The following is a 22,213-nucleotide window of genomic DNA, read 5'->3' as shown; positions in this document are numbered from 1 at the left end:
GGTTCTATGACTTCAGTTTTGCATACTTTAAAGATCATTGTAATTATTTTTATTAATACAAATTTTTGAATAATTTTGTTCAGCCAACATATATGTAAGAATAGCAATATCCTTTGCCAACATATATTTTAATAATAAAACAGGGAAAACAAGAACTTTTCTTTCCAGAGTTACTGTGTACAATATCAGCAGATCAGCTTGCAGCTCTCTACATAGTTCTGGCTGTTTCTTGTAGAAACTAAGATCTGTGATTTATTTACCTACTGTATAAAATCAATGAACTGATGCAGTTAGGTACTGCTTTTCCTCTTAAAGATGAAAAAATATAGCAAGGAAGCATCCCCCCTGCCTGGCCCAAATCTCCTACCAGGCACTTATCTGATACATCATGTGATTAAGTCTCGACCATCCATGGATCCATTTGATATATTCCATACATTATCCTCATTTTACTAAGGCATCATTCCAACACAACATTTTCCATCCTCATACGAAAACATTAAACCACTAATCCCATTAAGTTTACGGACTCTCTCTCTCCCCTGTTCAATTCCACAGGTATCCAGATGAATTCTGAGTCACAGCATTATGTGGTCACTTCCTTGTCACTATGATACTGGTATTGATTTGAAATCTCTCTGAAGTCATAAAGACATTGTAGATACCTTTCAGGGGGGATGACTTCTGAAGCCATCAAGGCATCCCTATGGTCAGAATTACTCTAAAGGAGTTCCACAATCTGCATCCCCAGTGATGGCATATTCTGTTTGTATTAATATTTTTTATCAGAATCTAACTGCAAAGATAACATCAGAACTGGCCCTCAAACTTGGATAGACACTCTATAAGCAACCTGTTCTTGTTGTGGTGACAAGCTCATCACCTGAGAGTATTCTTCCAATTGATGTTTACTGATGACATGAGAAGAGACCATCTGTTAGTATATTGCCAATGTGATGAAAGCTTTGATCAGCCAGGCTGACACATGAACAGCATGTTTGCTTGAATCCACTTAATGTCATCAATTCCTGAGATTGGAAAGAATAATATTTTCACCAATGCTAAGTCGAATTAGTTCCAAAGAAACTGAAGGCAATATTTCTGGAGTTTACCCTGATTTATATAGATACAGAATCTGGCCCAAAGAGAAGTTGGGAGCTCAATAATATTTTTGGGGGGTTAAGATAGAATTTGCATTGTATCCTAGTCAATTCTGCCAAAGAAAAAGACATCCCTCTTTGCAAGAAAACTAATGAATATGATCATATCCATGGAACAATTCATTCACATATAGCAATAAGTGGATCTCATAATATTGATGTGGCAAGGGGAGGGGGTGGACGGCGGGGGGAGCTGGCAAGCATGGAATACTTAACTCTTCCTGCATCCATTGATTCTGCCTTTCAGTTGCCTTCCTAGGCCATGTTTCCCCTCTTCCTGATTAAAAAAGGCAGGATTGTGGAAAAGCCATTCAGAGGGCGGCATGGGTGTGGGAAGAGCCTCCTCCTCCTGCCTGCCAATTCTTTCCTACGAATGCCTCCCCTCCTGACCTGACTTTGCAGCTGCAGGCTTGGAAAAATTTTTTCATAATTGATTTTTTATTGTGTATTTCAACAAAACAAAATGAGAAAAAGAAAAAAAGAAAAAAAGAGAGAGAACAAATTACAGTAGTATATAGTATAAGTACTTGAGTTGAAAGTATACATTTCAATTGGCTACAGCATTCTAAAAAAGAAACCAAGAAGTCATTATACCTAAATTTCAACAAAAGCAGACCAAATATCCATATACATGTCCATTCGTGAGTGGCACCTATATACCACTCATTCAAATGTTGACAGCATTGTTAGGTCCTCAATCTACTGCATTATAAGAGGTTAGCATTTATCCTTCTAGTGTTGTAATATCAGTCTTTTGGCTGTCAAGAGGGCGTGGAAAATCCATTTATGCTGACCATTCGTTAGCTTCCAGGAAGCAGGTAAGTAATTTAAAAGAACAGGTTCACATCAATAAATATTAAAGAGTGTTCCAATACAAAGTTTATCTGCATAATAACTTCCTCCCCAAAGGAGGCAACTATTGGGTATTTCCAAAACATACATTTAAAAGAAGCATCAGCTCCAACAATTAGCTGAGCTAGACAAACCTTTATTAAAGAGATGTTGTGGTGCCCAATAGACCCAAGACAAGAGTTTTTGCTGAATAATAACCTAAGATCCATAAACACTTCAGATACAGATGCTAACACAACAAACCATTGATTGGTAAAATAGGGAATCAATCCAATTCCCTGTTCCATTCCTATATAAGACCCTGCGTAAGACCCAGTAAATGTTTATTTACTGATAATAAGTATTTATAAACTCAAATCGTGGGTCAATATAAGTGATCAGCTTCTACAGGCATTTGCAATATCAGAGGACACTCTGAAGCTGGAAAGGTGGCTGGATCAAATCTAGTTTCTAACAAATGTTTCAATTGCAGGTATTGCCATTCAGCCATAGCAGGTAAATCATATTTATCTCACAAAGCCGAAAATGACAAAAACTCATCATCATCATCCAATAGCTGATCCAAAGTGAAAATCATATTATCTGTCCAAGTCCACCACAAATATATTTTCTGTCCAAATCTTAGCTCAGGATTCCCCATAAAATCAGTTCGGCATTGGAAAATGGATCAAAATTGACCCACCCACCCCCAATTTATGAAAGAAAGCATTGGATTTTTGGAAATATTTGCTGGGTATATGTAGAAGAATCCCATGTATAACATATTTATTTATTTGTGGCATTTATATACCGCTGAATGTAATAAAATCTCTGCATCCGAGGTATATATTCATCTTAAGTGTATTAACCTTGCCCCACAAACTCAACTTTAAGGATGTCCCTCTATCTATATCCTGTGAAATCTCATTAATCAATGTATTTAAATTTAGCCTGATCATTTGAGATATATGTCTTGGAATACATATTAATATAATAATAATAATAATAATATCCAGATTTTATTACCTATAATAATAATAATTATAGGTAATAAAATCTGGACACCATCAAAATTGCCAATTAGCTAATATACTAGGATATATACTATCTCCAATCAGAATCATTTCAGGCTTTGCCCAATTAACTGAATAGCTGGACAGTTCATCTAAAGTGTTGATCAACTGCATCAAAACTGGAACAGACGACTGGAGTTTCAAAATAAATTGTAAAAGATCATCAGCATAAAAGGTAGTTTAAACTTCTAAGCCATAACTGCAACACTGTAAATGCTACTATTCTGTCTAATAGCACATGCCACGGATTCCAAACATAAATCAAACATCACTGGGGAAAGTGGACATCCCTGTCTGGTACCTCGCCCAAGTAAAAAGAAAGCTGAAAATAGTCCATTAGTCCTAACTCTAGTTCTTGGGGTTGAATATAAAATTCTAACTCATTTCAAAAACTGTACAGGAAAGCCAAAATTACTCAGTATAGCGAAAATAAATTTCCAATGAATTTTGTCAAAAGCCTTTTCTGCATCCAAAGAAACAATGGCCGCCAGGTCAGTTCTTTCAGAATTTAAAGCAACCAGGTCGACAACTAATCTGAGATTATTATCCCCCTGTCTATTTTTAATAAATCCCACCTGGTCTTATCTAACCAGGGTTGTATTAACGTGTAATGTACCAACCAAAATTGCTACCAGTATTTTAATATCTACATTAATTAATGAAGTAGGTCGATAGTTAGCACAATAAATATGATCCTTTCCAGGTTAGGAATCACGGTAATATAAGCATCATTTAGAGATGAAGCGAGAGAACCTGATTCAAAAATATAATTATAAAAACAATAAAACTTTGGAGCTAAAAAGTTAGGAAATGTTTTATACCACTCAACTGGAAGCCCATCTGGGCCAGGGGATTTCCCAGTATTCATATTTGTAATCACTTTCATAATTTCCTCCAGATACAAAGGAGCCAGGAGAAGTTGTTATTGTGTGGAATCCAGACCTGGAAGATTAACATCCATATCCAAAAAATCCATATCCTGATCTGATATTTCACTTCCAGCACTATACAAATCGCTATAAAACTTTACAAATTGTGAGTTTATGTCTGTGGGAGAAGGATGTATCCTATCACTCTCACCTTAATAGCTGAAATAATATTTTGATATTTTTGTTTTTTAAAGCGATATGCCAGGATCGTACTGGGATGTTCACCATTTTCCCAGTATGCCTGTCATAAACAAGTCAAGGCAAATTCAGCCTGCTGTGAAAGAATATTATTCAACTTGTGTTTGATATTTTGCAGCTCCAGATAAAGTTGTGCAGTGGAGGAGATAGCAAACTGGGTTATAAGAGATTTCAACCTCTTAAAGACATTTGTTGCGTTTTTTAAAAAAAATCTTATAGGAAGCATAAGCTATAATTTGGCTCCATATAAAAGCTTTACTGGCCTCTGACTCAGTGGCCCAGGAACCAGTTGTGCCCACATTGATTTTAAAATACTCAAGTAGTTCAGCAGAAATCTGAGTTTTAAACATCTCATCATTAAGAAGAGAAACATTATGGTGCCAGAGACCGGGAGGCCTAGGAATATCTGAAAACTGCAACTCCAGGCATACTAGGGCATGGTCTCACACTGCCAGTATATCAATCTTACACACTTTTATTTGACAAAGCAGTGATATAGAGACCAAAAAAATAATCGTTGAAATAGGGATGTCAGAGAATTCTGCCACGGATCTCGGTGAAGCCAAATGCCAGTGCATTCAGCCCCCCGAACTCCGTGGCGGAACGGCCTGCCACCCCCACCACCACCCCAGGTGGGTAAGACGAGACTTACCTGGGGCGGATCTTCCAGGTGGCGGCGGCTGCGGCTGGTCATCCGACCGGCCGCTGCCGCCGCCATTTCCAGGCTTGTAAAAAAAAAAAAAAAGAAGATGTGATAGGCTACATAAAGATTTACGTAGCCTATCATGGCTAGGTTTAAAAAAACACACACACGACATGATAGGCTACGTAAATCTTTACGTAGCCTATCATGGCTGGGTGGGTTAAAAAAAAAAATCGCGTACGCAAATGGCGGCGGCTATGGCCGCCACCATTTGCATTCCTTATTTTTGCCATCTTAATCTACGTAAATATTTACGTAGACTATGATGACAAAAATAAAGGGGAACACAAATAGCGTAGCGGGCGCTATTTGCGTCCCTTTTTGATTAGCCATTTTAGCCTACGTAAAGATTTACGTAGGCTAAAACGGTGAATCAAAAAGGGACGCAAATAGCGCCCGCTATGCTATTTGCGTTCCCCTTTATTTTCACCGTCATAGTCTACGTAAATATTTACGAAGATTAATATGGCAAAAATAAGGAACGCAAATGGTGGCGGCCGTAGCCGCCGCCATTTGCGTACACGGTTTTTGTTTTGTTTTTTACCCAGAGCCCTCCGCGGCTGGAAATCCGGGTGCGGACAGCTCTGGCCTGGCTGGGCCTGGCCAGCTGCTCCGCAGAGCTGCTGCTGGAGCACAGCCGGCCGCGGAGGATTCCGGGGGGGAGGAATGGATCGCCTCCCCCCCGTCAAGGATTCCAGGGCGAGGGACGGAACGCCTCCCCCCCATCAACATAATCCGCAAAAGGTAAGTGACTTTTGTACATCCCTAAGTTGAAAGCAGTTATGATGTACAGGTGAAATTAAGGTACATCCTTTATCTCCAGGATACAAGATTCTCCAAGCATCCATCAGACCAAGTTCAACCATATAAGGCAGGAGTGTAGATCTCACAGCTGTTTGGCTCTTAGGGGCAGGCATACTCCTACCCAGCAGCGGGTCCAGAATCTCCAAATCCCCATCCACAATCAAGGGGCTGTCTTCATGAGCGATGTAGTGCGAAGTTAGAGCAGTCTGAATTCCTTCGCAACAGATGACATTGTCACCAATCTGCTGCCAACCAGTCACTTCTCTCTTGAAAAGCTGCATTTTCTGAAACTCCTTTTACTCCGACTTTTTCACTGAAAGTGGCTCCCTGGTGGTTTTACCAGTGTGCCATGTCCCCCGTGCATTAAATCCTGGGCGTGCCTCTGTGACCTGACAGTGATGTAGTCAAGGGGGTGGGATGTCCCATTCCCTCTTGTTTCTCCAATGGAAGTAATTTTTCCCATTGAGAAAATCCCCAGAAGCGCAGCAGCGTCCTCTCACATTACTGCAGTAGTGGGGATACTCATTCACCTTAGCTAGCCTGCTTTTAATCTTTAACAGATCCCCCCCTTCTGTGCATGTTTACTCAGAAGCAAGAAATAAATCTGCTCCCCTGCAATGAAAGGGTTAAAGGCTAACTTTTGTAACTCATCCTAAAGCGCTCTTTCGCTTCTCCACTGGGCTCTTAAATTGCTATTGTGATGTTGTGCTTCTTTGCGGTCCTGTAGTTTCTCTGATGTCAAGTCGTTTCTCCCTTGTTATGTAAAGTCCCTTCTCCACTTTATAGCTTTATTGCAGTAATGATCTTTATCTTTCAGGTTTACAGAAGCTTCTGATTGCTAGCAGAAAGAAGGAGAAAGGGAGAAGGGGGGGTTGGAAAAGGGGGGGTTGGAAGCAATAGACAAAAGTGCACACAAGGGGGAAAGGGGGTGGGAGCAATAACTCTGCAGCAGATTGTTGGGATGCAGCGAAATTGGGGTGGGGGAGAGCTCTCAGGAGCCTTCAGATGCTGCAGTGGAGAACTGGGGATTTTGGGTTCTTCAGGGAAGTTTGCACACATGGGGAAAATTAGTTGCTCTCCATTCATAATGTAGTAGCAGCAGGGAGCCTGGACAGGGGCAAGCCTCTCTCACTGGTTGAGCAGTCCTTGCCAGTTTGATGACATTCATTTCTACTTCCCTCACCCCACCCAGAAATATGTTTCTTTCAAGTGTTGAAACCCAGATTTTAAAGGTATGCCACACTCAGATTATCTTACTTTGTGTGTCCCTGATGGACCAAAGCTGATTCCATGAAAATCCTGGTAACACTCCAGTGAGCTTGTCATTCTGTTGTCATGAAGATCCCCCTCAAGTAACCATAGCCAATGTCAACCAGTTTGCAAAAATATTCATGAAACCTAACTGGAGAATCATTATTAGGCCCATATAAATTAATCATAGCAAATACTTTATCCATATATTTCCCAACCAATATAAAAAAGTTCCCCTTCATGGATCACTGCCTTGTTGTGGCAAAGGGGCTTGCATAACTCAGTGAAGCCATAAGCTATGCCGTGCAGGGCCACCCAAGACCGACAGGTCATGGCGGAGAGTTCTGACAAAATTGGTCCACTGGACAAGGAAATGGCTACCCATTCCAGTATTCTTGCCAAGAAAACCCCATGGAACATATCGCAAGGCTAAAAGATATGATGCTGGAAGATGAGCCCCTCAGGTCAGAAGGTGTCCAATATACTACTGGGGAAGAGCAGAGGGTATTTCCAAGTAGCGCCAGAAAGAGTGAAGCGGCTGGGCCAAACCCGAAAGGACACTCAGCTGTGGATGTGTCTGGTGGTGAAAAGAAAATCCGATGCTGTAAAGAACAATATTGTTTAGGAACCTGGAATGTAAGGTCAATGAATCAAGGTAAGCTGGAGGTGGTCAAACAGGAGATGGCAAGATTGAACATTGACATCTTGGGAATCAGCGAACTAAAATGGACAGGCGTGGGCGGATTTAATTCAGGTGACCATCATATCTACTACCGTGGGCAAGAATTCCTTAGAAGAAATGGAGTAGCACTCATAGTCAACAAAAGGGTGGGAAAAGCAGTACTGGGGTACAATCTTAAAAACGATAGAATGATCTCAGTACGAATCCAAGGCAAACCATTCAACATCACAGTAATTCAAGTCTATGCCCCAACCACTGAGGCCGAAGAAGCTGAGGTCAATCAGTTCTATGAAGACCTACAACACCTTCTAGAACTAACACCAAAAAAAGATGTCCTCTTCATCATAGGGGATTGGAATGCTAAAGTAGGAAGTCAAGAAATCACTAGGATAACAGGCAAGCATGGCCTTGGTGTACAAAATGAAGCAGGACAAAGGGTAATAGAGTTTTGCCAAGAGAACGCGCTGATCATAGCAAAAACTCTTTTCCAACAGCACAAGAGGCAACTCTACACATGGACATCACCAGATGGTCAATATCGAAATCAGATTGATTATGTCCTTTGCAGCCAAAGATGGAGAAGCTCTATACAGTCAGTCAAAACAAGACCTGGAGCTGACTGTGGCTCAGATCATGAGCTTCTTAATGCAAAATTTCGGCTGAAATTGAAGAACATAGGGAAAACCACTAAGCCATTCAGGTATGACCTAAATCATATCCCTTATGAATATACAGTGGAGGTGAGGAATAGATTTCAGGGATTAGACCTGATCGACAGAGTGCCTGAGGAACTATGGACGGAGGTCCGTAACATTGTTCAGGAGGCAGCAATTCAATCCCTCCCAAAGAAAAAGAAATGCAAGAAAGCAAAGTGGCTGTCTGATGAGGCTTTACAAGTAGCTGAGGAAAGAAGGGAAGCGAAAAGCAAGGGAAAAAGGGGAAGATATATCCAACTGAATGCAGAGTTCTAGAGAATAGCAAAGAGAGACAAGAAGGCCTTCTTAAATGAACAATGCAAAGAAATCAAGGAAAACAACAGAATGGGAAAGACTAGAGATCTCGTCAAGAAAATCGGAGATCTCAAGGGAACGGTTTGTGCAAAGACAGGCGTGATAAAGGGCAAAAAAGGCAGGGACCTCACAGAAGCAGATGAGATTAAGAAGAGGTGGAAAGAATACACAGAAGAACTATACAGGAAACATCTGAATGTCCCTGATAGCCATGATAGTGCGATCACTGAATTTGAGCCAGACATCCTAGAGAATGAAGTCAAATGGACCTTAGGAAGCATTACTAACAACAAAGCCAGCGGAGATGACAGTATTCCAGCTGAGCTATTTAAAATCCTAAAAGATGCTGCTGCTAAAGTGCTGCACTCAATATGCCAACAAATTTGGAACACTCAACAGTGGCCACAACACTGGAAAAGGTCAGTTTACATTCCAATTCCAAAGAAGGGCAATGCCAAAGAGTGTTCAAACTACCATACATTTGCGCTCATTTCACATGCCAGCAAGGTTATGCTCAAAATCCTACTAGCTGGGCTTCAGCAGTATGTGAACCAAGAACTACCAGAAGTACAAGCTGGGTTTCGAAGAGGCAGAGGAACTAGAGATCAAATCACCAACATTCACTGGATCATGGAGAAAGCAAGAGAATTCCAGAAAAATGTCTATTTCTGCTTCATTGACTATGCTAAAGCCTTTGATTGTGTGGATCACAACAAACTGTGGCAAATTCTTAAAGAGATGGGGGTACCAGACCACCTTACCTGTCTCCTGAGAAACCTGTACGAGGGTCAAGAAGCAACAGTAAAAACCAGACATGGAACAACCGATTGGTTCAAAATTGGGAAAGGAGTACGACAAGGCTGCATATTGTCGCCCTGCTTATTTAACTTATATGCAGAGTACATCATGAGAAACGCCAGGTTGGATGAATCAGAGGTCGGAATTAAGATTGCCGGGAGAATTATCAACAACCTCTGATACGCAGATGATACCACCCTATTGGCAGAAAGCGAAGAAGATCTAAAAAGCCTCTTGTTGAGGGTGAAAGAGGAGAGTGCAAAAGCTGGTTTGAAACTCAACATTAAAAAAACGAAGATCATGGCATCTGGCCCCATCACTTCCTGGCATATAGAAGGGGAAGAAATGGAAGCAGTGACAGATTTTATTTTCTTGGGCTCCAAGATCACCGCAGACGGTGACTGTAGCCATGAAATTAAAAGACGCTTGCTCCTTGGGAGGAAAGCTATGGCAAACCTAGACAGCATAGTAAGAGGCAGAGACATCACCTTGCCCACAAAGGTCCATATAATCAAAGCTATGGTTTTCCCAGTAGTAACGTATGGCTGTGAGAGCTGGACTATAAGGAAGGCTGAGTGCCGAAGAATTGATGCTTTTGAACTGTGGTGCTGGAGAGGACTCATATGAGTCCCCTGGACTGCAAGGAGGTCAAATCAGTCAATCCTAAAGGAAATCAACCCTGAGTGCTCATTGGAAGGACAGATACTGAAGCTGAAGCTCAAATATTTTGGCCACCTAATGCGAAGAGAAAATTCACTGGAAAAGACCCTGATGCTAGGAAAGATTGAAAGCAAAAGGAGAAGGGGATGGCAGAGGATGAGATGGCTAGATAGCATCACTGATGCAATGAATATGAACCTGAGCACACTTCGGGAGAGAGCGGAGGACAGGAAGGCCTGGGTGCTATGGTCCATGGGGTCACGAAGAGTCGGACACGACTTAACGACTGAACAACAACATTAAAAAGTCCATCAGGATCAGTGATCAACTCTTCTACTGAAAAGGAGAGTTGTTTATGAATTAAAATTGCAACCTGTTTGCACCATGTCAAAGTGTCTGTTACATAAACCTCACCAACCCAATCTTTTCTCAACAAATATTCATCTACAGCCATCAAATGAGTTTCTTATAAAAAGGCCATATCAACATTAAGCTCTTTTAACTTAGAAAGCACTCTTTTCTGCTTAAATTCCACAACTTCTTGACATTCCATGAAGTCACACTAAGCACTGAAAAAGAAAAAAAACGAATTATATGCCCTTTCATGCAAACAAATCTTTCCAATTTTACAGAGGCTACCTATATCTATATTACAAGACATATAAATAATTAATTTACCTACTTTTCAAATTATTAAAGTATTTGCACAATTGCACTGAAATAAAAAATGTTTTAATGCAAAATTTAAAATTAATTAAAAAACAACTTGCTGACTTTCCAGTCTTTCCTGCTGCCACCATTTTATTACTATTTTTATTGGGGGGGGGTATGTTTTTCTTCTACTTTTTAATATTGTTGAACTGTACAATAGCTTTGGTATTTAAAAAAGAGTGTTTTAGTGCAAATTAAACAAAATGATTTTGAAAAATTGATTCTAAAATGTCATGCTCAGGTGAATGTCCCTTCTCTGGCCCCACAGCTATGTTATCCCACTAGCGTGGATGGAACATAGCAGGATGTACACACACAAAAGCGTTATAACTCCCAAGTATGGAACATCACTTGGATAGTGCTGGGAGCCACCAGCTGGAAATACTCTAATATTGTTCCTTTATTGGCTGGTGCCAGTAAATTAAAAGTGCTAGCCATGTCCTTAAAAAAGCGAGTATGCATTTTATAAATATTTCATTTGGTGCTGCATGAGATTCCTGATGTACATATTCCACAGTGAATTCTCTTTCATTTGCTCCTGCCTGAGACAACTCTACTGCACAATCTCAGAAGCACATACTGCTGTCTGACAAAACTGAATTGTTTTTCAGACTAACATTTTCCTGCATATAATTTTTTTTTAAGAGATCTGCCAATGTAAATATACTGAGTTGGATCCAGACTGGTCCTTTCTGTGATTGGAAGGGCTCCTTCCATTTATGGAACAGACTGAGATCCAGCGGAGGCTCCCCGCTGGAGGAAGGGGAGCGACAATTTTCACTGATTCCCCATTTCCCTTGCAGTCCCCTGTGCTACCTCACATGCTGCTCTGGAGGACCCCCCACCACTCTGGAGCAGGTTTTCAGAGAACACAGGGGAATGCAGAGGAAAGAAGGGATCAGCAAAAATCAACTCCTTCCTTTCCTCCAGTGAAAGTGGATCTCTGCCAATTTTAAGTGTGGATTAAACTCACTATAAAAGGTAAAGGTAAAGGTGTCCCCAACCAGTCGTCTCTGACTCTAGGGTGCGGTGCTCATCCCCGTTTCTAAGCCGAAGAGCCAGCACTGTCCGAAGACGCTTCGGTGGTCATGTGGCCGGCATGACTGAACACCAAGGTGCACGGAATACTATGTACCATATACACCATAATATGCTTTCTGTTTACAGATAAATTCAACTGGTAGTGGGTCTTGTGTAACAAAAGAACTGCTGTGGACTTGTAATCTTTGCCTTATGTCTTCGTGTAGTTGCCATCCTTATACAACATAATCTACTGCAAATACAGCATAGCAGTGCACTGGGAATCTTCTTTTGCAGTTATTAGCAGATATCAGTCTTATTTTTGGTACCAAACATGATTCTACTTCACTGCTCTTCAACTGAGGAGTTGGGACCCACAAGGGAATCACACCCAACCTTAGGATGGGTCACACCAGTGACACCAAACCTATTTTCATTTTTGTTTGGATTTCTTTTGAGAGAGCAAGCAAGCAAGCGAGAGAGAGAGAGAGCGAGAGAGCAGCAGAGTGAAAGAAAAAGGATGACCACATGCAGAAGTGGATAATAGTTGTGTAGAAAAAGGTACTTTGGTAGATGCAGCATTTTCTCTGTGAGAAGCTGCACTTGTCATAATGCCTTCTTCTATGCTAATAAAAATATAGGAGCACTGCCCTCCTATGCATCTAGTCACCCTAAAGAGAGAAGCAAAAAAATGGGAAGAAATCATTAAAATTTAGAACTAGGTCCCATGTTGACGTTTGGAACTAACTGTGGGTCCTGGTCCTGAAAATGTTGAAGACTAGGGTTCTAACTGAAGAAGCACATTGCACAAATCTCTACTTTAGATTTGTTCTGTAATTAACTATTCTCCTATGGAATGGGTTTGAACGTAGAGGGAAAAGATACTGTTTTGTAAAATACTGGGGAAATGGACATCAAATAGCTATTCATGAGCTGTGTCCCGAGCACAATTGGCATCTCTGTACACTAGCAACAATTGGTGCTGTTGTACTGGTGCTGTTTCCTGTGTGGTACATTTTTTCCAAGCTTCTGTTTGTCCTGCTGCGGGTAAAGTGGCCTTGTAGGATCAGGCTTCCAAGGAAAGAGCATTTCTGCTAGAAAATCTATGTTTCATGAGTTGTCTAGCTTTTAAAGTATGGCTTTGATTTATGGATCAAAATTGCTCATTTATAATTTTATCTGAACAGCTTTAGGCAATCCTGACAGTTAAAAATTTAGTTTTATTGACCAATGCAGCTAGTCTGCTCACAAGGGGACCAGTACATACACAGCCTGCTGCACTGAAAAAAACTATTATTTCATTCCATGACCAAGTTAGATTGGAAATCATAACCAATATAACAATAAGTTCCAAAGCCCAGAGCTCAAGACAGAATGCTTGCTGTAAAACACAGTTGCCCTTTAAGAAAGAAGGTGAAAAAATCTGGATAGAAAGCCTGCCAACAAAGTTTACTGTAGCTGACACATACCACTGATACCTCTCTGTGTCAGCGAGAGCTGTAAGAGATCAAGGGGAAAACTCTCTTTATTATTGTTGTGGACATCACAATAAATATGACACAGAGAAGTAAAAGGGAATACAATACAATAGAATGCCATAAACTCTAAAGTACAATATAAATTGGATACAATCCAGCCAAAGCACTTCTAAGTCAAATTAGTTTCAGTGGGAGTGATTTAAGCACATGTTTAAATCTCTCATTGAAACCAATGGGACTTGTACTTAACTTTGGTTTGACTGTGTCCATAGTATATATGCACTGCATTAAAAATACCAGGGCATCTAGAGAAGGAGGGAGGCTTATTTAAGAAAACTTAGCAAGTCTGTGCTAAAAACATACTAAATGATTTTAAGCCAGTTTTAATTTAGGCTTATTCCATTGTAAATGTAGTATCTTCCACAATCTCAATTTATTCTCCCATTGTGAAACCCCTGTAATATATAAACAAATCTCTGTAGGGAAGCAAATCAATAAAGTGTCTAATTTGATTAACCATGTTTTAAAATTCATCAAGGTAACTCAACATAAAATAAACTGCTTACTTGTTAGTATTTTCCATGTCTTCTTTTCATCATCATAATACTGAACCAAATTGCTGGGTAGCCGGTCAGGTCCAGGAGGCAGTCCTCCAACCAATAAAAGCATTTTCTTGTTGGAGCGAATTCTTCACCCAAAAGAAAAGAGAAGATGAATAACCACATTATTGGAGAGTATTTTTAGTAGCAACAAAATCATAACCATCACAAGAATGTTCAATGCTTGCAGTTTTCTATTTCATTTTTTGTTTCTTTTCCCTATCATGTCTCAACAACTTTTTGAATCAAGCAGAAAAAATAATCAGAAAAACTGCGTAGCCCTCTACTTGTGGAATAATAAGTTTCCTTTATGCAATTTGTTAAAGGTTCATTCTAGAATGACCTTTTTCTCATATTATCCCTTTAAATCATCACTCTTTACAGCTGAATACATATGAAATGCTCTGGAGTTGTACTAAGGTTAGGCATTAAAGCTGCATGTCAAAAATCGCATTAGTCAAAATCATTATTATAAGCCATTTTACACCCAAAGAACCTTGAAAAAATTAAGGTTATGCAGAGAGTTTGTGAGCCACTCAAACCTAAATTCCAATAGTTCTGTACAATTAGCAGCACTTTGCTAACAGTTATACACTAAAATCTTCTAACTTACAAAACACTTTTTTGTTGTTTAATTTAGCCCAGTCTCCTGCATTCCCTCTTCCCCCTCTACAACCCCTCCTTTCTCTGCTCTCCCTCTGAGCACCACTGGCTATAGCAACACCAATTGGCAAAAATGAGACTGTGATGTTGTTGTGAGCCTCCCCAGAGTGGAGCCCTGCCAATGCTTGCCACTGATCCAGCGGCATGAACCTGCTCAAGTGTGCAAAGTCACTCTAATTCCCTCCCTCTGTTTTTCTACCTTCTCCCCCAGGGGGCAGCCACTGAAAAGAGTGACTATCCACCCATCAAGAGCTGGCAATTCGCTGCTATTAACCGTGACCGTGATTCCCAATCTGCCTGGCAGTTCTTAAGAACAGGACTGCAACGTCTCATATGTAGTAAAAGCTGTAATATGCACCCTGGCCTCCATCGCTATACCTGATGAATGCAAGTTTCTTTGTAACACTAATGGCTTTAACACCATTTCAAGGGAAGAGGAGACCTAGACCCCTAGATGAGTACTGATGCCTTAATAGTCACTTTACATATAATTGAGCATCTATCAGTTACACAAAGCCTGGAAAGTGATAAAAATCTAAATAGGGAACCATGGTAAGGCAATTCATTCTACTGTGGTATGAAATTTTAACTATATGCACATGCTACAGACCACAGTATATGTCCGATATAACTGTATGATGCCAGTTTTCTTGTTGCTGACCAACTTGGTATTACTGGGGATATGCTGTGTTCTTTACTGCATTAATCAATGGCTCTGGCAAGCAAAGCAGGGCTTCTTTCCATTATTCAATCTGCATCATTACTGAATCATTTAGGTACATTCAAAAAGGGGGCAACACTTTTGATGTAGATACTCTGTTAATAAAAAAAGCACTCCAGCAGAGGGAGCTTTATCACTAATGTCCATATGCTGCATTAAAAAAACTTACATTATCTAGAAATATCTGATTGTCAGACTATTTTACATGAATATTATTAGCATGATATGTTACTTAAGACATCCATACAAACTAAACTCAGTTAAGTTTTGTGTTCTTTCTCTATGGCCTGTAATTAAGATATTAAAGGTCACAGCTACAACTAAGAGTACCTTATCAGGAAGCTTTTAGAAATATACAGAAGGTGTAGCCAACATTTTTGGCAATTATACCATAATTCAAGTCCAATCTACAAGACAGCGCCATTCTAAAGTGTACTACGGGAAATATACAGCTCACCCCCTGTGCCTTAGGGTGGTTTTGCCTCTAGCCTACCCAGCCAAAAGCAGGCAGAAACAGGGAGGCAGAGGCTGGATTTTATGGCAAAACTAAGCCCACAGGACTTCCTTTTGTCCAGGCGTGCCACATTCTCCTGCTGCCTGTGCTACTTGTAGCTAGCAATGGAGAAATTCCCCCTGTTCAGGCTTGGAACTGGGCTCTAAAAAAGAACTGTTCCCCCCAAACTTAGAAAACAGCCCTGTTCTTTCAAATCCCAATTCCAAGCCTATGTCAGACCCTGACATTTCAGATGATGTCACTGGAGTGCAACAGGGTCCCTTCACCCACCAATCTGCCTGTTCCCCAAACTCCCCTCATCACCATACTTACCTTTGTTACTGCTCTGGCAATAGCAACGATGGCAGGGGGAGGGAGTTCTCCCCCCCACCCCCATATCTGGCATGCTGCTATGGCTGCATGCCGGATGGAAGGAGTTTGTTTATTTATTTATTGCAATTTATATCCCGCCTTTTTTTCCTCTTGCAAAGAACCCAAGGCGGTTTACATTCCCTTCCTCCTCCTCTCCATTTTATCCTCACAACAACAGCCCTGTGAGGTAGGTTGGGCTGAGAGTCTGTGACTGGCCCAAAGTCACCCAGTGAGTTTCCATGGCTGAGTGGGGATTAGAACCTGGATCTCCCACTCCCAGTCCAACACTCTAGCCACTACACCTCACATTCAGAGACATAGCAGTTTGCCAGACATGGGGGGGTGGGGAGGCGCAAAGAGAAAGCCCTCTCCCTCCCCCTGCTTTTGGGCAAGCAACAATCAAGGTGATGGGATGGGAGAGAGCTAGGAGGTGTGAATGTGGATGGGTGGAAGGAAGGGGTGGAAGGCTCTCTGGCTCAGATTTTAATCCAAGTTAGAGATGTTGGGGTTGGCATTCTTGCTTTGTATGGAGCTGAACATTACGGCCTGGATCCATCTTCTGAGTCGTGCTCAGAGAATGTTTCAAACAGTCAGTACTTGTGAACTTCATGTTGCGGGTTGGCCACCCAACAGTACATAGTTCAGCAAGGGAAACATCTCATTCCAATTACAAAAATAGTTCAGCAAGGGAAACATCTCATTCCATTTACAAAAAGAAGTAGCAATTACTGTGAAGGTGCTTGCTGCTTATGTGCAAATGTACATGAATCCAGGAAGGGCACTTAGTATTAGTTTCCTTGGCAATTTATCTTTAGCCATTGTGCCAAGACTGCCTCTTACAGTAAAAAGATAGTCATTACCTGCTTAAAAAGAAATTTGATGCAGAATAGTTAGCAGGCACTAACAAAGTTAGTCAATGTAAATTTGGGATAATTTCGATTCATGGATTCAGAATCAGTCCCACAGTCATTGCCAGCATGGGCTACCTTCAGATTCATGACTGATATATGAAAATTTGCATATGCTTCATTCTACCCAATGTTTCCAAAGAGGGAGTAGAATAACCCATTTTTTAATTTGAGCTAAGGCTGGTTGAACACATAACAAGAGACTGAGCAACATTATGCCATAAGTCACTTTAGCATGGTCATCCATAATGAGAGAGTAAATTGTTTATTCCAATCCCCTTGTGTAGCATGTTCTGTTTCTATCACAATCAACTTCACCTGTGCTTTAAAATTCTGAAAACCATGATAAGGTTGGCAATAAAGAAGCTTATTTCAATTTTTTATTAGTTTTTGCATTTCACTCTCATCTAAATAACCCTCTTCAAGCCCGGTAGCACTGTGAAGAAACAAAGAACAAAAAAGTTCACTTGTCTTAGGTGCAGGATGAATGATGACATTTTGCTTCGAATCACCAAATAGTAGTAACAGGCAGTATATGCTTGGGCCTAACAGTATGAACACTAAACAGCCCTCTGAAACAAGCCATTGTGCTGATCACCTGTTCAGTGGGGAGGAGAGTGGAAGGTTGGGACTAAATTCAACCTCCAGCATCCACTGGCAAACAGCCCCACTGCACAGCACTCATTTGTGCATGGTATTTCTATCCACTGAGAGATGTACACAGATGCCTACTTCTGTACATGTTTGACCCCTAGGACAATCCTAAGCATAATTGTAAATAAATCTCATTAAAATCAATGGGATCTGCTTCCAAGTAAGCATGTTTAGGACTGGGCTGTTAGTATAATTTAAATAGGTCTACTGTACGGTATCAATCTGTACGGTATCAATCATCTGGGAACATGAGATTCGAATTCCTTCTCAGTCACAGAATCAGTCGCACAAATCACCATCCTCAGCCTCAGTTCCACCTTTGTAAAAATCAGAATAATAACTTACCTTCTTGCTGTTACACGTATGCACATATGTGTTTGAAGGGTTTAAATCCCACCTTTATATGGAATGATATCCAAGGTGGCTTACATAAAAGCTGTTAAAAATAATACTGAGATAAATAACTCTAACAGAAATTAGCAAAATAGGCAGACTTATTAAAAACTACCCACAGTTAAATCCCACCAAAAGCTTGAATAAAAGTATGTTTAGGGAAAGCATTCCAGGATTGAGGCATCATAACAGAGAAGGCTCTGTCTCTGGTAATCACTCATATACCTTCCAAAGATGAAGGAACCTGGATCAGGGCCTTAGCTGAAGACCTTAACACATGGGCACACTCATATGCCAGAAGACAATCCTTCAGATACCTTGGCCTCTGGCAGTGTGAGTCTTCATAGGTTACAACCAGCACTTTAAATTGCATTCACAGACAACTTGGGAGCTAGTGAAGATATTTCAGTATTGACTAATTATGTTCAACACTGCAGCTTCTGGTTAATAATCTGGCTGCCATTTTTCATAGAAAGACCCATGCATTAATGAATTATAGCAGTCTGACTTGGATGTTACAAAGATACAGACAACTATGGCAAGATTATGGTTATTCAAGAGAGGCTGCAGCTGGCATACCAGCCAAAGTTGGCAAAAGGCACTCCAAGCTACAGATGCCACTTAGACATCCATAACCAAAGCTGAATCTAGCACTCCAAGTTGTGATACGTAAGGAGGAATGAAACCTCATCCAGAACAGGTGAAAAACAATATATGTGTTTCAATGAGATGGAGTGGAGCCAAAAGACTCCCTGGTTTTCCAGGGTGCTATAGGCAATAAAACAAGTGGGATGTTGACTAGAGTGATACTGGTGGAAAACTCAGAACGAGTCTGATCAAATACAAGCTGGGGCTCATTTGAAAGGCTACTTCATGGTAATGAGGGTGGCGAAGAAACTGTACTTTTCTGCCACTATTGAGTCTGCTCTGAGTTGCCCAGTGGAGCTTTTTTGCATGGTCACAGACCTGTTACACTCTGGCCCACAAGAAGAAGAGGTGGATCACTAGATAGCCCACTGTGACCAATTTGCATGACACTTTGCAGATAAAATAGACTGCATCCATTCTGACTTGGATGCCATAGCTGATACAGGTCCAATGGATGTAACTTTGGCTCCTGCTTGTCCACTTATAATGGATACTTTTCAATTTGTACAGTCCAAGGATGTGGGCAGGATCTCTGGAGAGATGAGGCCTATCACTTGTGTGCTGGACCCTTGCCCTTTCTGGCTTAAAAAAGCAGCCAGCGGGGGACTGGTTGAGTGGGTAAGGGTAGAGGTGAATGCCTCTGTACGGCAAGGTGTGATTCCATCTTGCCTAAAGGAGGCAGTGGTAAGACCTTTGTTTAAAAAATCCTCCCTGAACCCACTGTATTGGATAATTCCTGGTTGGTCTCCAATATTCCATTCTTGGGCAAGGTGCTGGAAAATGTGGTGGCTTCTCAGCTCCACAGACTTCTGGATGAGATGGATTTCCTAGATCCATTGCAACCTGGCTTCAGGTCTGGTTATGGGACAGAGACTGCTTTGGTCACCTTGGTGGATGATCTACTGTATGCCAGGAAATGGAGAGGGAAGTGTGTGCCTGTCAGTTCTGATGGACCTTTCAGCAACTTTCAGTGCCATTGACCATAGTATCCTTTTGAGGTGCCTGTCTGAGATGGGACCGGGAGGCACAGCGACTGTAGTCCTTCTTGGAGGGGTGCTTGCAGAAGGTGGTGCTGGGGGATTCCTGTTCGATGCAGTGGCTATTGGGCTGTGGTGTCCCTCAGGGTTCCATCTTATCCCCTGTGCTATTTAACCTATACATGAAACTGCTGGGATAGGTTGTCTGAAGTTTTGGGATTTGGCGCCACTTGTATGCTGATGACACCCAACTCTATCTCTCATTTCCATTTAAACCCAGGGAAGCTGTTTTGGTTCTAAATCGGTGGCTGCAGTGGAGGCTGGTGGCTCTGATTTCGGTGGAGAAATGCATTCTGGGTTTCAGTAAGAACCAGCCAGAACTCTAAAGGAGCTATCCAAGGTGCTGAACCCTATCCCCAAAGTGGGTTCAGCGCATGGATAGCTCCTTTAGAGTTCTGGCTGTTTCTGACTAAAACCCAAAATGGAATCACAATCCCACCGAAATCGGAGCCACTGGGTGCCTGATGTCGGTAATGGACTGGATGAGGGTAAACAAACTGAAGCTTAATCCAGACAAGGCAGAAGTGTTCTTTGTTAGTTGAAAGACAGATTGGGAAATAGGGATTCAACCTGTGCTGGGTGGGGTTACACTCCCCCTGAAGACTCAGGCTCGCAGTTTGGGTGTACTCTTGGACTCAGCCCTGAACCTGGATGCCCAGCTCTTGGCAGTGGCCAGGAGTGCATTTGCACAGCAGAGGCTAGTGTGCCAACTGCAGCCATTCCTAGAGACATCTTATCTGGACATGGTCACACATGCTGTAGTTACATCCCATTTAGATTACTGTAACATGCTCTACATGAGACTCCCTTCAAAAACTGTTCACAAACTTCTGCTGTTCCAGAATGCTGCGACCAGACTATTGACTAGGTCTGGATACAGCAAGCATGTAATTCCCTTGTTACAACAGTTTCACTGGCTATTGGTCTGTTTCCAGGCAGAATTCAAAGTGCTGATTATGACCTATAAAACCCGATATGGCTTGGGACCTGGGTACCTGAAAGATCTCCTTCCCCATATGAGTTTGCCCAGTTCTTAAAATCTTCTGGAGAGGCCCTTCTTTCGAGATTACCGCCTTCAGAGGCGTGTTTGGAGGCAACCCAAGAGAGAGGGCCTTTTCAATGAGTGCTCCCAGGCTGTGGAACTCCTGCCCAAAGGAAGCTAGGTTTGCTCCCTCTCTGCTGTCTTTCTACCAGCAGGCAAAGACCATTTATTTAAGAAGGCCTTTAGCCTCTAAGTGGGTGTGTTGGGTTGGGTATTTCTTTTCTGTAATTGTTATGTTTTTATTGTATTTTAATATATTGCTTTATTGATTTAATCAATTTTAATTGTTTCTGTAAGCTGCCTTGAGTGCCATTTTTTGGTAGAAAGGTACAAATAAAATCAATGAACAACTATGAAACTGCCAAGCTTGCCTAATATTGTATTTGCAGTTGGCACCCATTCATTCTTACTAATGAACTTATGAAATTGAAAAATAATTTCCATGGAAAAATAAAGCCGGGAAAATATTCTGTGGAAAAATTTTCACCCTGCATCACTGAATGAAACTACTGGAGTACAGTAGCCCAACCCCCATCTTAGCAAAGTGGTACAGAATACCATTGTGGATGAAATCAAAAGCCACCAAGAGGTCCACAAGCATTGAGTCACACTTCCTCAGTCTTTCTCCCAATGAAGACTGTTTACCAGAGCAACCGAGGTAGTTTCAGTCCAAAACCATGCCAAAAGCTAAATTAAAACTGAAATGGACCTTGATAATATGTGTCATCCAGGAATACCTGAAGCTGAGCCCCTTCTCAAGAACTATCCAGGCCCAGGGAGAATTTCTTTAGGAGTGGTATCATAGCTCTCTCTCTAAACAAGTCACTCACCACCTCCACAATCTACCCAGTCCTTCCCCACCCAGCTGGACATTATAAGACAAGAAGGGTCAGTGGAAGCTGGTGGCTCTGATTTCAGTGGGGCTGTGCCCAGGAAAAGTTCTGGGTTTTAGTCAGAACCAGCCAGAACTCTAAAGGGGCTATCCAAGGTAATGAACCCTAGTTCCAAAATAGGTTCAGCACCTTGGATCACTGCTTTAGTGTTCTGGCTGGTTCTGACTGAAACCTGAAATGGATTCACACCCCCACAGCCCCCCCCCCCCGGGCCTCCACTGAGAAGGGCAGCACAAGGCAGGAGGCTGGGCACATCCTAGTGTTCTGTCAACATCCCAGGTTGCAGTAACTGAAACACAACAAAGCAAAACCAACCAGAAAGCCTAAGGAAACATCCTGTAGCTGCTCTGTATGTAAGGTGGCATTCAGGTTGGAGTGAGCAAGCTACTTTATCCATAAAGTACTTTGCAAATACATCATAGTATGATGCTGAGGATTCAGATGGACGATTCTGGCACTGGAAATGAAGAACCCTTATAAAA

The 22,213-nt window shown here is 41.5% G+C and overlaps 1 protein-coding gene across 2 annotated transcripts in view; it reads right to left on the bottom strand.

The window, feature by feature from the left end:
* KLHL14 (kelch like family member 14) overlaps nt 1-22,213 on the bottom strand; it is a 110,784-nt gene that overhangs the window by 63,248 nt on the left and 25,323 nt on the right. For both annotated transcript variants that reach the window (XM_084848090.1, XM_084848091.1), the window contains exon 2: nt 13,875-13,996. In XM_084848090.1, the coding sequence (XP_084704216.1) occupies nt 13,875-13,996 (122 nt within the window). The remainder of the gene's footprint in view (nt 1-13,874; nt 13,997-22,213) is intronic.

Source organism: Heloderma suspectum, chromosome 4 (assembly GCF_057233095.1).
Source record: "Heloderma suspectum isolate Gila_16-S chromosome 4, 16-S_ref, whole genome shotgun sequence".
NCBI lineage: Eukaryota > Metazoa > Chordata > Lepidosauria > Squamata > Helodermatidae > Heloderma > Heloderma suspectum.
Note: the sequence above shows the minus strand (reverse complement) of the source record. Positions and strands in the feature narration are given on the sequence as shown.